This window comes from Taudactylus pleione, unplaced genomic scaffold (assembly GCF_031769625.1).
Source record: "Taudactylus pleione unplaced genomic scaffold, aTauple2 ptg000015l, whole genome shotgun sequence".
Taxonomy (NCBI): Eukaryota; Metazoa; Chordata; class Amphibia; order Anura; family Myobatrachidae; genus Taudactylus; species Taudactylus pleione.
In genome coordinates, this window is record NW_028284417.1 from 25,568,276 (window position 1) to 25,584,794 (window position 16,519).

Consider the following 16,519-nt stretch of genomic DNA (forward strand, 5'->3'; position numbering starts at 1 on the left):
TAACTCGTCCCTGAGGATGGAAGGACTGAAAAGATACCTGCCTAGATTTGCTATTCATAGATGGCAGACCTGCTGACTTTGATGCTGCTAGAATAGTAATTATGTTATCCAACTCTACTCCAAAGAGAACCTTTCTACGGAAAGGTAAGACTCCCAGCGCCCTCATTGATCCTGTATCAGCTTTCCAGGATCTTAACCAAAGGGCCTTGCATGCCACTATGGATGCTGCTGATGCCCTACAAGCTAAAATTCCAGCATCCACGACAGCTCCTCCCAGGTAGGAAGCATCTTTCTGTATGTGGGAGATATTCATTAGCTGTTCTCTGGTAGCATTTGGTAAAGAATTTTCCAATGCCCCAATCCATTCTTCAACAGCTTTGGCTAACCAGGCTCCAACTAGAGCTCGATGATGAAAATATTGCCTTTAGACATTCTTCAGTCTTTTTATCTGTGGAATCCCTCAGAGAAGACGCCAATGGAATAGGCAATGTAGCATTTCTGATTAAATGCGTTACATGAGCATCCACAGCACGCGGTATCTCCCACTTAGAACATACAGAAGGTGGGAATGGATACAATGATTTCATTCTCTTATTTACATAAAATCGTTTATCAGGGTTACCCCATACCTCCTCAACGAGCTCAGTGAGCTGTTCAGACACAGGAAACTCCGTTTTGACCACCTTCCGGAGGTGATTAAACAATGGAGCCTTCTTACTATGAGCTGGTTCATCAACCTGAATATCTAGGACTGATTTAACCGCCATAACCAAATAAGTAATATCCACAGTAGACAGATGATCCTCCTAACCAGAAGTAGATCCTGGAGAGGAATCCTGTTTATCATCAGATTCCTCTGATGATGCATCTGAATCCATATGTTGAGCAGACCGATATAAAGACCATTTTGCGTTTAGGCGCTTTTGTCATGGAAGGTGCCATACTCTGACTAGAATGACCATCAACATCCTTAATTGAGGAATGCATATGAGGTGTAAACATAGCATGTGGACACCCCATCCAAGAAGGCATCGTCAGGGTAGCCAAATGATCCACAATCTGCATCATAACCTGGGACAAAAAGGCAACCCAAGATGGTTCTTGTCCTGCAACAGGAAAACTGGACTGGCGAGGTGGCTCTATAACAGACAACACACAAACCATTCTTAATGTCCAGTAAGGACACACAAGCCGTACATGATTTACATGAAACCAGCACAGGTGGCTTCCCCTCCTGTTTCCCTTTATCTTTCGACATGTTCAAAGTAAAGGCAACAATCGCAAAGTTATGTGACAGCCTTCACAAAATCTCAATGAATGTGAAGTACTCCTGCAGACCTAACCCAAAGAAAACAGTCAGGAGGAACCAGCCACCATCTTTCAAATAGGTGCTGCAATACAACAGCAACACAAGACCCAGAAGTAGGTGGTTCCAGATACTGATGGTGGAAGCAGTGACTACTCTCCTTCAACTGGGGGCACTACATAGAAGAGAATAGTGGGCATTTACTGTTGGTGGTAATCTAGTGACCAAAGCAAAAGGAGGAGTTGTTCCTATAGGCAAGAAGAATCTATAAAATAAACCATGGTAGAATAAACGCAGTCTGTCACACAGTCTTATGTTATCTCCCCCTACTCAGGGTTTTATGACAGGCCACCTGTAATTAGGTCAAGAAGTTGTATTGCGCAAGCGTGCAACGTTTAGTTTGCCAACACTTTGCAGAAACTAATGGTCCAACATTTATAAATGTAAAGAATCATAAAATGATGAATGCAAAGGAAGGCCTAAATACAAGAGTTAGTGCACTTTTATAAATAAAAGTAACAAGAAAAAAATTGTTCTTACTTCAGCTCAAGTTTACGCCACTGGATAATAAGTTGTGTGATTTCATCAAGGTTTTTTCGCAAAGACAAAGTGCGGCTAGCATTTTCTTCCCAGTCCTAAAAATACAGACAAAAAAAAAAAAGAAAACAGCAAATCAAGAACACTCACAATGATATTAAACATTGCATTACTAATTTGATATACAATACATGTATTTTTCTCTAGGATGATATGAACGATAACTATATCGATCATATTGTTATCGTTCATATAATCCTGTGTTTGGGCCCTTCCAACCCCCAAACGATGGTCAATGCGTGGGCACAAAATGGTTGATATTGATATCTTAAATCGCCCTTGCGTGCAGGCCAACCTGGTCGATATCGACCACTTTAGTCTAGTTACTATAGGGACCACTGATCGTTGGTAGTTGATCGCGGGTTGGTATAGTCGTTTGTGGGACGAACATATCGAACATCCAGCACATGCAGGACGATCAAACAACGATATCTGATCGCTCCGTGTGTACGGAGCTTTAAAGAATATTTACTAGTGTTGAAGAATGCCAGCAGTCAGTGAACAGCTGCCATTTAGTTGGTGAATGTCAGCAGCAGCAGGAGGGATTAATACCTGCAAGTTAAAGATTGTAAGATAAACTCCTTTCTATGATAGTTTGGGTTACTTTGTCACCCTGTCACACCTCTGGCTTGTAAGGAAAAATGTAGAGGAGCTAAGAACAGAAAAAAATAACTTTAAATTACTTGCACAAAGTGCTGGTGGCTTAGAAGGGAAGAATATGATTAAATCACTATTGTAACAACAATACATTATTTCTACAAACTCACTGAAAACCATTGGGGATAAGGAACTACTTTCTGGGTCTAGATGTTGCACATTTTTAAACTGTGCTTCTCACTTGTCTGCTCTAGGACATACCACTGTTTGCTATACTAACTTGGTTGCAGTGAATGAAAAGAAACCGGACATGGAATAAAAGAAAGTGCATACTGATCTAACAAAAAAAAAAAAAAAAGTGCAAATCCTTATAACTCTTTTAGTATGAGCTGCATGCGTTCCCTAGCAATTAAGTAGTGGTCATAAAACCTTGAGTAATTGATACATAGTGACAGAAGAAACTGGACATACAGAAAACTACTGAATTTCATAATAGTGACATTTAATTTATGTGATAAAAATACAGCTTTAGGAGTACAGTTAATCTCTGTATTAACTCATTTTTAAATTGCCATCTTTACACGGATTCGCTTAATGCTTAGATATTTTACTTATGATTCAAGTTGTTGTAAACTTTTGAATCATTTGAAATAAAGGAACAGTCTCAATATTCAGTTTGTGCATGTTAGGGATACTCTCGATCCTTTAATATCTCATGGTCTACAACCTCCCCTATTTGGAATAAATAATATACATTTTATTAAGTAAATGTCAGGGGAGAAATCGATATAAATATTTGTTTTACTATGAGTTTAGTATTTTTGTTGAAAAGAAAATATATGTGACCAGTAGGAGGTTACTATTGGCATGGAAATAACCAGCAAAAAATCTTATTTCACATAAAACTTCCACGTAAATGTTCAACGAAGTGCAAAATATATTAATAAAATCAATGTTATGTGAATGTACTTACTTGAGACTTTGCTAGAAGAAGCTCTAAACCATTTAAGAACTTGGAAAGAGGGCTGGATAGTGCAAATCCTTGAATTCGATCAATTATAACCACAAGCTGCATTCATTATGCAAAAAAACAAAAACGATTCATGTAACTTAATGTTATACAACTCAGAATTTCTAGCTATTTTTACAGATAAAGGGTAAAATGGATAAAAGTACACAAACTAGTTTCTTATTTTTATGCAATATGACTGAGGCCTGTATTCAATTCGAAGCAAAAAGCCGAAATCCGGGAAAAAGTATTGCAGACTGCAACTTTTCGCCAGTCGGAAACTTATCTCCGTATTCAATTGCAAACACTTTTCGCTTCAGACACCACTTTTCGCCAGTTCTGACTTCGCGTGTCTCCGTTCTCGCATCTTTTGGAATTGAATAGGGCGAATCGCGGGTACGTGCACGATAGGTTTCCGCAGCTAAAATGAGATATAAGTGAAAACTCCGGCAGGCTAAATTTTATTGCGTACGCGAAACTAATTGAATACGGACGTAAGTCGGATTTTGTAGATTGTGTGTAAACATTCCTTTTGAGTTAATCATATGGACAATCCAGGTTTCTGTGGAACACAGGCATTTAGAAACACACAAACAACAGGAATATTGGTACTCAACATTAAAGCCATCGGTCTGAGTGCATCTGTGGCAAACTGCTCTATTTTGGCGTGTAGGGGGTGCTCTGTCTTGAGTATGTAGGAAGTAAAACCCTCTAAACCTCTCCACAAATAAGTCTCTAGTTGACAACAAACACCAAAGGAGAGAGCAGAACTAAAAACAACCAGTACAACTCTGAATCAGATTAAATACTCATGTACCAGTAAAACGTAGACAGTCGCATCCATTCCCAGTACATGCTACCCTCACACCTGCATCAATTGGTATCTGCTGCAATAAAGTACTATGTGTAGGCAGATATCTGTGCAATTTGTTCTATAATTCACAGCGAAGGTGGCAGCATATCACAATATAAGTGACTGAACCAAGCTTCACAGCAGGTGCCAGACAGATAGTCACCCATCTCCGAAATAAACACGAAACTTGTATTTTCACATACAACAATTTCAAGGGTGTACCACGACTACACAATGTCAAGTTAGACATCTAGTGTGCAACATCACTGTGGCCGATGAAAAACTCTGGACAATCGTGGACAGCATTATCTGGCACGCATTGTAACATCTGACCGGCGTACAACATTGCTGCTTAAAACAGCAAAATTTAATCCTGGGGCCACAAGTACATTAGCGTTCAAAAAGTTTAACATTCCCTTTCTTTTATACGGTCCAGAAGCTGACAGGCTACCCAGGTCAAATTGCTTACCCAATGGCACAAGGCTCTACGCAATTGTCTTGGCTTATGAACACTGGCACTAGATGCAAGATGACCGGAAATGCGTAGCCTGGTCTGACAAATAAAGGTACCAACTGTTTTGGGCATATGGACAATTAAGCTTGTGGAGAAAACCCCAAGTGGAAATGGACACTGCATGCCAATAAGGGACAGTGGCTCTGTTGTAGTGTGGGCCATTTTCAGCTGGCACACACTAGGACCTATGATACATCTGCAGACATCAATGACCGGCGGACACTACATAACCATTCTTGCAGATCATTCGCATACGTTGTGGTCATGCATTATCTCAGACGGGAGTGAGCTCTTTCAGCACAGCAATTCTCCACTGCACAGGTCCGTAGCAACCAAATTATGGCTTCAGAAGCTTTCCTGTGGGTTTGGCCCCCTTGTACATGAGATTTGAACCCAATAGAACATGTGAAATGCAGGTCAACATGCCATCTTTTAAAAGGCTCCACCAATAGCCAAAATTATCTAGTTGTGGACCATTAATCAGGAGTCATGGCCCGTAATGTTGCTGCTGTCACCCTAAATAGATTCAGACACATGTATTTAACTGCAAGTAAAACAATTTTAAAACAAGATACTATCATCACCATAAGCACCATGCAATGGAGGACTGACAGTTGCCTGCACAATAGAAGTTTGTTCACCTGTCTCTGGGTAGCTTGAAAGTTCTGAAAGCAAGACCCTGAGACATCTGGTGTCAAAATGAAGAACTAGAAACATCATGCGCTGGGCCGGGGCAAGAATTAACTTTAATTGACAATAAATGTATAAACATATACAGTATACGCACCAAATGCATAAAAAATGGCCGCAAACACATTTGCTAAGGATCTAAGACAATTGTACTAAAAGAAGGGGTATGCAGTGCTGTATTGTAATGAGTCTAGTAACATAGCACTTCGTAATATTCTGCCCTCACCTGCACCAAAGCAGGGTGATCCGGCCATTCTTCCAGCAGCTTCTTCACTTCTCTGGTGAAGCGACTCAGCACATGCTGGCATTGGCTGACATGCTGGATATTAGAATGCTGATAAAAGTCATAAGGGCCTTCATGCGGAAGAATAATGTCTGAGGTAATGTTGTTTGATATTGTATTCTGCAGGAGAGTGCTGGCCAGCAAATGGTTACCCAAAAGATCATCATTCAAATCAGCACCTAAAATAAAAAAATAAAACAGACCGTATTCACAACACAGCATGAAGGTCAAGAAACCAATATATTAACTGCTAAATTGGGCCACACATTGCCTTCCACTCTCACATGTCACTACTGCTGGTAATTCTGGCCAGTTAGGATGCAGGCAGAGGAAAATGCAGGAAGCAATGGTGCAAGAGAAAGACATTTATTTTTCCAGACTGACTCATATACCTGTCATGCCTTAGCTGTGCCTCTAAAGGCCGTTTACAAATTTGTCATGATCTTTGTATTAATATCAAAGTGAACAGCATAATAACCACTTCTACAATCTCAATTCAGATTTTCCATAAAAACACAATAAAAAAAATAAAAAATCATACCAATGAGGGGAAACAGGTTTTCTATGAGAGCAGCGCTGGTCTGATAGCAAGACAGGAACAAACTGAGGTAATATTTGGTTTCATGCTGTGCAGGACTCTGGTGGTACCAGAGAGATCTGGCAACACCTAAGCACAATTGTTGATGAATAAGCATCACTGCTTGCATTGAACTCTCAGACACTAGCTTAGTGTGGTCATCTGCCGGACTCTCATTCTCTTGCATCTCCATACATTCATCCAGGCTGGGCTGTACGGTTATATCTGAAAAATCCTATAAATACATAGTTAAAAACATACAAAATTGTAGAATTAGTTTTGAAAATAATGTGGCACAAATAGCACATGCTTAGCTCCTGCACAGAAAAGTAAACACTGGCCAGCTATTTCTACTGTTACACACACACATACATATATACAATTAAACTTCCCCCATTCAAAGCAGTCTGTTGCTTTATCTAACAATCAGAATATCACCAAATCCTACAAATACGCTCGTCTCACACATTCTTAAAAAAAAAAAAATCCTCCTCGACCCATCCTCTCTCTAACTACCGTTTCTCTTCTCCTGTTTGCATCCAAGATACTCAAGCGGCTTGTCTACAACAGTCTCGTCTGCTACCTCTCTGGCAAATATCTTTGATCTTCTCCAATCTGGCTTCCGCCCCCTCCACTCTATTCCACTGAAACTTCCCTGGAAAAAGTCACCAATGATCTTCTCTCAGCCAAATCCAGGGGCCACTTCTTCCTGCTCGTCCTCCTGGACACCTCTGCGGCACCTTGACACCATAGATCACCCTCTCCTACTCCACACCATTGGCTTCTCTGACTCCGTCCACTACTGGTTCACCACCTACCTCCGGCTCCACCTCCTGCCACCCATCCTTCCTGTGGGCGTCACGCAGGCTTCCGTCCTTGGCCCTCTGGCTCTTCTCTCTGTACACCACCTTCCTGGGTGAAGTCCTCAATTCCTTCGGCCTCCAATTTCACCTCTATGCAGGCAACACTTAACTACCTCTCCTCACTTGACATCTCCCCATTCCTCCTCTCTCAGATGTCCAGCTGCCTCTGCCATTTCCTCCTGCATGTCTGTTCGCTCTCTCAAACTCAACATGGCCAAAAAATAACTCATTCGCTTCCTCCATCTGGAGTCTCCTCTCGTCACGATCCTCCATCACTGTCGACAACACTATCTTCTCTGTTCCCCAACTCTGCTGCCTGGGTGTCATTCTTCACTCTTCCCCTCCTTTGCCCGCCACATTCAATCACTTGCCCTATCCTGTCAGTTCAAGCTCTACAATATCGCTCGAAACAGACCCCTTCCTCTACTCCCAGGATGCCACAAACTATTTTCCACACACTGATCATTTCTCGTCTTAACTACTGTAACCTTCTCCTTACCTGCCTCCCCTGCGCCCATCTCCAATCTGTAGATAGACTTATCTTCCTCCCCTGCTTCTCCCCTCTGACAAGCCCTGCACTAGCTCCCATTCCCCTACAGAACACTCTTGAAACTACTCACTTACAAGGCCCTCTCAAATCTCATCTTCTTGCATACGCCTCCACCTTCTCCAATCGGCGAATGATCTACCATCACACTCATGTATCCAAGATTTCTCCCATAATGCCCTACCACCGCTGGAACGATCTCCCTCATTCCATGAAACTCATCCCCACCTTCATAGCTTCAAACGGGTGCTGAAAACCCACCTGTATATTAAAGCATACCAATCCACCACACGACCGTGTCACCACATAGCTTACTTAACCACCTGCATTGCCCATCTCTACCACTCTTGCTTCCTGCCCTCAGATCCCCTTACACTGGGTCACTCCCCATGTTATCCGTTTGTCTCCCCCAAGGAGCAGGGTCCCCATTCCTCCTGTTCTACCAGCCAACATCTCTAGCACACCACCTACACTCTATACCTCTTAGTTACCCACCCTCGGACTCCACTGTTTCATTGTTTTGCACCTATCCCAGCGGCTCTAAACATGTTAGTTGCGTCCACACTTATGGGTACAGGTTTCAGCTTACGCTGAATATTTTACTTGCTTCCGTAGCTGTATTGTGTACTGAGAAGTAGGGTGCAAATTGTTATTTAGCGTAATGAACTAGTTACTGCACTGTTCTACCTTGCATTGTCTTATTGTATGCCGTATGTACAGCACTGTGGCCCACTTGTGGTGGCCTGTAAATAAAGTGTAATAATAATAATAATAATAGGGAGACTAATTAAGACATAGGAAGCAAAAAGTTGACAAAGGGGGAATATGGCGCTGTAAAATGTGAAAACAGCATAAAAATGGACAAACGAATAACAAGAATAAAATTATAATGAAAGATTATCTTTATTGTGTTACACTAATAAAACATCTGTCCATTTACACGCTGTTTTCACATTGTACAGTGCACTACAATTTTTTCTTGTCCTAATTCGTCTCCTTACAAATTAGTGACATTCGAATTGTTAGATGAAGCTAAAGATGGTTCTGAATAGGGGAAGTTTAATTATGGCCACTCTACATATACAAACTACTACTGAGGATTGGAATACATACGGAAAAAAAAAAATAAGCAGCACAGAGAATTTTTCAAAACATTTTGGTGAATGCATTCAAATAGCTGTTCCAAAACAGATGAGTCGTTTTTTTTGTTCTACTTTTTACAGTGTGTTATTTTTGCTCGAGACACAAAAAGTTGTTTTCCTGGAGATAATATTCTATGGTCATACCTGTTCATACAGGGGAAAACGCATTCGGAACTCCTTCTCCTCTTCTTGGTCCTCTGTGAGTCCAGACCCTAGACTTTTGCTCCTGTACTTATACAAACTGCTCTCTTCTTTATCTCGTTCCCTAGCGCTCTGCTCCTGCTCATCCCAATCATTGACAATAGCCTAGAAAACATGTCCAAGAAATCAAAATTCCTTTTTATAAAATTTTAAAAAAGGGTAAATAAAAAAAACTGAGAAGTTTCTAAAATGCAGTTTCTGACATAATTAACGGAGCAATCAGTGATTAAAGAGGAAAGACTGACCTGACATATGTGCCTGAAAAGGTTCAAAGAAGTCTCATCCATTTCTCCTTTTGAAAGAATATGTGAGCGCAGATAAAGTAACCCATTAACCAGCAGTTGCTCTTTACTGAGGCAACAACTTAAGTCCCTTCCATCAGTGGTTGTTGGATATTTCTGAGAAAGTTTTTTAAGGCCTTTCAGAATGTCAAGGGAAGCAACAGAACACAAAGTGTCAGCATGTGAGAAGTATGTTGGAAAAGCGTCTGATGTAGATGGAAAAGCCAGAAGGCAGGTGATCAAACTCTTTATCCTGGATGGAGAGATGAGAGTACTGTTCATCGAGGTGTAGAGCTCAGAGGCCATTATCCTCACTCCATGTTGCATTTGCAGAATGGCTGCCTGAAGTGGAGTTACCATATCAGGATACAGGAAATACTCTTCTAAAAGGCGTTTTCTGAATTGGTGATGTGATCGTTGCCATGCAACCTCCTCAGACAAAAGGTGAAGAATACCTTGTCGTGATTTTGTGCCCTTACCATTAAGAGCTTTTAGAAGGCGTGTTGCCAAGTCCTGAATAGCAGAAACTTTGCCAATGCTGTTGAGGTAGTTGTGAACATCTTGGTACAAGGTGTCATATGTCGGACTCTTGGGACGGTAGGCCTGCTTTCTAGAAATATTATATACAATTGCCTTCAATTTTTGAATTCTCTGCAACAGAGTCCTATATGAAAAAATGGGAATTTAAGAATACACATTCTAAAATCAAACACTTTAAATATAAATGCAAGTTATATTCAACAACACTATACACTTGGGTAGAGAACAGTGAATGGGCATACACATACTTACATTTACAGGAACAGCCCTCTGATCATAAAAGCTTATACTTTAAAGAGTATAGAAGATGTCATGGTTCATATCTCTGTGGCAAATTGAAGCATATTGCAATCACTTGTGGGTCAGGATGTGTTTACTTTGCCATCTTGTCAGGGGCAAAAATTTCACAGATTTATATTGGGTTTCCTCTTACTGCTAGCAACAAGCTGTGACTGACCACTCCTGCAGGTGCTAGTTTACCACCAAGCAAGCACCAGCATTAAATGTCAACTGCGAATCAATGTTGTACCCCAGATGTAGGAGACTAGTAGCACATTTAGGGGGTCTATGTACTAAGCAGTGATAAGAGACAGAGTGAAAAGTGATGTCTGTGATAAGGTGCCAGCCAATCAGCTCCCAACTGTCATTTTTCAAACACAGCCTGTGAGATGGCAGTTGGGAGCTGATTGGCTGGCACCTTATCACAGACTTATCACTTTTCACTGCTTAGTACATAGACCCCTCTATATCTTGCTTCTGAGTGGTCTGTAGCTGCTGCAGCGCCTCTTTGCTGAAGACTCAGGCTGAATGTGATAGATTAGACTTGTAGCTCTTATTTGTAGGGCACAATATTGTACAAATAGAGAAGGATTGTTTAGTGCTGTTTATAGCTCAATAAAGGTTCTAAAAAGAGCTGTTAACCACCACTTAAAAGCTAGGCATGATGCACACACAATTATTCTATTTTTTTTTAAACACACATTGGCAGGCAGTAATCCAGCCACCTGTCCCTTTAACCTGTCTAGGTTAACACATGAATTAGCCCAACCCTGGCTCACACCTATGACACTGAACTCACTGGCTTGAGGCTGTGTATACCTTGTTCATTCACTGCCGGGATGCTCCAGCAGGGTTCAAGCGAATCCTATGTAGAGCTACTTTAAGCATTATGACCCAGATTTGCTCACATTGTTAGTGAGTGTTACTCCCACCAGGCACAGGTAATTCTGGCGCTTGAGAAATTCATAAGTGTTTGTAGGAGATGGGGGCAGCCTTGTAATTCAGACGCCCTAAACACAGCTCCAGGGGTCATGGCAATACCCATTTTAACATGACCACACATCCCTAATTTAAAAAAATTAAATGTCGGGAAGTATGCCAGAGCTACTATGAAGGGTTCCCAGAGAGGTCAGCAGTTAGGTGAGGGGAAGGCAACCCAACACCAATGGGTTGCCCAATTTCCCCTGGACGACAAGGATGGAGTTTTAAATCCAATTATTTATTACAAATGTAGAAGTAATGTAAATATTTGCAATTACATTTTTTCATTATTATGTTTATATGTTACAGTAGGTGCACTGTGATGAACATTTATGTTAAGCAATGTCTGGCAGAATGTGCGAAGGGAGGAGCCTGCCACAGATTATTATATTTTTTTACAATGTATAAAAATATGAGATATGGTAAGAACTTACCCTTGTTATCTCTATTTCTACGAAGTCCATAGGGTTCCACAGGATACCTTGGGGTATAGGTGTGACTTCAGTCATCGGGCACCAAAGAGTTAAGCTTTCAGCCTCCCAGGATGCACCAGGTCCCTCTCCTATACCCCGCCCCCGAGCCAAGGCACCTCAGTTAGTTACCAAGCCATAGGCCGGAGGAGGAGAAGGAAGAGAGAGAAAGAAGATCTGGACACACACAAGAATCACATTCTCACCAGAGGACGGAAAAACCGGTGACCAGAGCAAAGCCCATCTGCAGCACAGGTGCGACAGGGCGGGAGTCCTGTGGAACCCTATGGACTTCGTAGAAATAGAGATAACAAGGGTAAGTTCTTACCATATCTCATATTTTCTACTTCAGGGTCCATAGGGTATCCACAGGATACCTTGGGGATGTCCCAAAGCAGTATCCTTTAAGGGTGGGGACGCTCCTGTGCAGAAAGGAGAATTCGCCGACCGAAGGAAGCATCCTGAGAGGCGAAGGTGTCAAACCTGTAATACCTCACGAAGGTATGAACAGAGGACCAAGTAGCAGCCTTGCAGATCTGGACTGCAGAGGCACCACGTCGAGCTGCCTACGAAGGACCCACAGACCTAGTGGAATGAGCCTTCAGAGAAGGAGGAACCGGTAGGCCTTCATGAAGATCAGCTTCAGAAATAGCCATACTGATCCAGGCTGCCAAAGTTTGCTTTGAGGCAGGCCAACCCTTTTTACGGAAGCCATAGAGGACAAACAAAGCGTCCGACTTCCTAAACGAAGAAGTGCGGTCAACATAAGTCCTTAAGGCCCGCACAACATCCAAAGAGGCCTCACCCACGGAAAGACCCGGTGAGTTAAAGGCCGGAACAACGATTTCCTCGTTAACATGAAACTGGGAAACAACTTTGGGAAGAAACTCGGGCCGAGTGCGGAGCACTGCCCTGTTCCCATGAAAAACCAAGAAAGGGGGTCTACAAGAAAGAGCCCCTAAATCAGAAACACGTCTGGCCGAAGCAATGGGCAGAAGGAAAACAGTCTTAGCTGTCAGCCATTTAAGATCCACTGAGCCCTGTGGTTCAAACGGCGGTCCTTGGAGAGCCCTCAGGACCACAGCCAAATCCCAAGGCGCCACAGGTGGAACAAAGGGCGGCTGAATGCGGAGAACACCTTGCATAAAAGTGCGCACATCCGGGATTGTAGCAATCCTACGGTGAAACCAGACAGACAGGGCCGAAACCTGTACCTTCAAAGAAGCAAGGCGAAGCCCATGATCTAGTCCCGCATGTAGGAAAGCGAGAATCCGAGACAGACGAAAGTCCCGCGGTGCATAACCTCTCGGTCGACACCACTGGAAGAATGTGTGCCACACGCGATGGTATATCCTCGCGGAAGACTGTTTCCGAGCTCGCAACATGGTACGCGCACTACAGAGCTGGAAAACCCCCGGGACCTCAGCATGGCCGTCTCAACAGCCACGCCGTCAAAGACAGCCGAGTCAGGTCCGGGTGAAGGCAAGGACCCTGAGACAGAAGGTCCGGTCGTAGCGGAAACCGCAGAGGACTGTCCACGGACAGACCCTGAAGGTCTGAGAACAAGTGCCGTCTGGGCCACGCGGGAGCTATCAACAGGAGCGTCCCTCCTTCCTGTTTGAATTTCTGGATTACCCGTGGAAGAAGGGAGACCGGAGGGAACAGGTATGCGAACCGGAACGTCCACCGGACGGACAGAGCATCCACCAGAGACGCCCCTTCGTCTCTTGTGCGAGACCCGTACACCGGCAACTTGTTGTTGTGCCGGGACGCCATGAGGTCGATCTCTGGAAGACCCCATCTGTCCACCAGCAGTTGAAAAACGTCCGGGTGCAGGGACCATTCCCCCGGATGAACGTCCTGGCGACTTAGAAAGTCCGCCTCCCAATTTAGCATTCCCGGGATGAAGACCGCTGATATGGCCGGAAGATTGCGCTCCGCCCATACCAGGATCCGAGAGACCTCCACGAGAGCCGCCCGACTTCGGGTTCCTCCTTGCCTGTTTATGTAGGCCACGGTGGTAGCGTTGTCCGACTGGACCTGTACCGGGCGACCCTGGAGAACCCGATGTGCCTGCTGGAGAGCATTGAAGACGGCACGGAGTTCCAAGATATTGATTGGAAGCTCCGCTTCTGTCGGCGTCCACCTGCCCTGGAACAAGTGTGGACCCGAAACTGCTCCCCAGCCCCGAAGACTGGCGTCCGTTGTCAACAGGACCCAATTTGGAACCCAGAACGGACGTCCCCCGCTGAGATGGGTCGTCTGTAACCACCAGGCAAGGGACAGGCGAACCTCCGGGGTGAGCACAATTGTCTGGGACTTCAGAGACTGCGGCAGCCCGTTCCACTTAGACAGAATCAGGTGCTGTAGAGGTCTGGAGTGAAACTGGGCATATTCCACCATGTCGAACACCGACACCATGGAGCCCAGTAACCTCATCGCCGAGTGTAGAGACACCCGGCGACTGAGCAGACAACTGCGCACCCTCGACTGTAAAGCAGAGATCTTTTCCTCCGTCACTAAGATCCTCTGCTGTTCCGAGTCCAATAAGGCTCCGAGGTGCAGAATCCTCCAAGACGGGATTAGAGTGGACTTCTGCCAGTTGATTATCCAGCCGTGCCGTTGCAGTAGCGCAATGGTCAGGCCCAAGTGGCGTAGAAGGAGCTCTGGAGATCCTGCCACCAATAAAAGGTCGTCCAAGTACGGCAACATGCGGACTCCCTGCAACCGCAGAGAAGCCGCCATGACCGCCATCACCTTGGTGAACACACGTGGTGCTGTCGCCAGGCCAAAAGGTAACGCCCGAAACTGAAAGTGGTCGCTGCGGATTGCAAACCTGAGGAACTGTTGATGGCGCAAAAGAATAGGGACATGCAGGTAAGCGTCCTGTATGTCCAATGACACCATGTAGTCCCCAGGTTCCAGCGCCAGAATGATGGACCGTAGGGTCTCCATCCGAAACTTCGGTACCCGCAAAGACCTGTTGAGAGCTTTGAGGTTGAGAATCGGACGATACGACCCATTGGGTTTCTGTACCAAAAAACGATTTGAATAGAAACCCTGGCCCCTCTGGAAGAATGGAACAGGCACTATAACTCCAGCCTGGAGCATAGTGTGCAATACCTTCCGCAGCTTCGTAGCCTTGTTCCGGTCTGATGGTAGACCCGTGGTGAAGAATCGAGCCGGGGGTCTGTGCCGGAATGAGAGGGCGTACCCGTGGGAGACCACCTCGAGAACCCAAGTGTCTGTCGTAGTGACCGACCAACACTGGGCGAACTGCAGCAGGCGGCCTCCCACTTTGGGATCCCCAAAGGGAGGCCCGGACCGTCAGGCCGCAGGCTTGTCATCTGGCTTGGGGGCCGGACGTCTGGTACTTCATGCCTGCTTCCGGGGCTTGGCCGATTTCTTAGGGCCAGCCTGTCGAGGAAAAGACTGTGGTTTGGGCCTGCCCTGGGCCCTAGATGACCGAAAGGACGATGGTCCAGAACCAGAAGGAGCCGCTGCCGACGGGAGACAAGCCGATTTGGCTGCCGCCATCGTGGCCACAATCTTATCCCGATCCGGACCGAAGAGAAGTTCTCCGGTAAATGGCAACGCCTCCAGACCCCTTTTGGAATCTGCGTCCGCCTTCCAGGATCGCAGCCACAAGGTGCGACGAGCAGCCACCGCTGCTGAAGAAATTCTAGACACCAGAGTACTAATGTCTAAGGCCGCCTCGTTGATATAAGTGGCCGAATCACGGAGATTACCAATCAACTCCGCCTGTTCGGCCGGACAGTCGGAATCAAAAGATGCCTCTAATGAATCCGCCCAGCGCTCCATCGCTCTGGCAACCCAGCAAATGGCCAGGCCATAGCCGGTCGTGCTGCCCCCCCGCAAGGGAATAAGCGGACTTGAGGCAGATCTCCACCTTGCGGTCCGTAGCATCCTTAAGGGAGGACATGGATGGCATCGGCAATGTGGCACTATGGACAAGACGGGTCACGTGAGAATCCACCTGTGGAGGGGATTCCCACTTTGCAAAATAATTATCCGCGAACGGATAAGCCACCGCCAGGCGCCTCTGCGGCTGGTATCTTTTGCCAGGCTGTTTCCACGCCTCCTCTAAATGGTCCACTAACTGACCTGAAAGAGGAAAGACTGTGGCATCGCCCTTCACATCTTTAAAAAAGGCGTACTTAGATTTAGCCGCTGGGGGAACTTCGTCCTCAATCACCAAGGCTGTGCGGACTGCCCGAATAAGTCCAGGAATATATACCTTGGACTTAGCGTCAGCGTCCTTAGTATGGAGAGGTTCCTGATCGTAAGGATCCAGAATCTCCCCATCATCAGACGTCCCTTCGTCATCCTCATAAGGAGCCGACAGACGCCACCGGCCGTTTATGTGGCCGGATCACAGACTCCCCTTGCAATACATCAGACAAGTGCTGTACAGAACTCGTCAGGGAGTTAACCCACGCCGGCTCCTGAGAAACCGGGAGCGGGGAAATAGGGAGACTGTGGGGTACCACCAATTGTCGTGGGAAACCCTGCATGGGTGACGACACCACTGACTGCTTGGACAAACCCAATCGGTGTAAACGCGGGTTGCGGAGCTAACTGGCCCACTAAGGTTGTAAGTGCCTGAGCGAAACAAGCCCAGGGCGGCTCCTGTACCGGTGCTGTAACCGTAAGAGGCCGCACCATGGACAAACACTGCCGGCAAAGGCCCTCCGCGCTACCCTCCCCCTCCGCTAACGGTACTTTACACGTAGTACACTGTAGCCGGAGAGGAAAATCACTTTCAGAC

General features: G+C 45.3%; 1 protein-coding gene across 1 annotated transcript in view; it reads right to left on the reverse strand.

The window, feature by feature from the left end:
- The window catches only part of MDN1 (midasin AAA ATPase 1), a 389,265-nt gene that overhangs the window by 100,621 nt on the left and 272,125 nt on the right, over positions 1–16,519 (reverse strand). Inside the window, exons 63-68 of the mRNA XM_088472042.1 lie at positions 9,425–10,124; positions 9,123–9,284; positions 6,391–6,661; positions 5,793–6,028; positions 3,474–3,569; positions 1,847–1,941 (exon numbers count right to left, since the gene is read on the reverse strand). Of these exons, the coding sequence (XP_088328168.1) occupies positions 1,847–1,941; positions 3,474–3,569; positions 5,793–6,028; positions 6,391–6,661; positions 9,123–9,284; positions 9,425–10,124 (1,560 nt within the window). The remainder of the gene's footprint in view (positions 1–1,846; positions 1,942–3,473; positions 3,570–5,792; positions 6,029–6,390; positions 6,662–9,122; positions 9,285–9,424; positions 10,125–16,519) is intronic.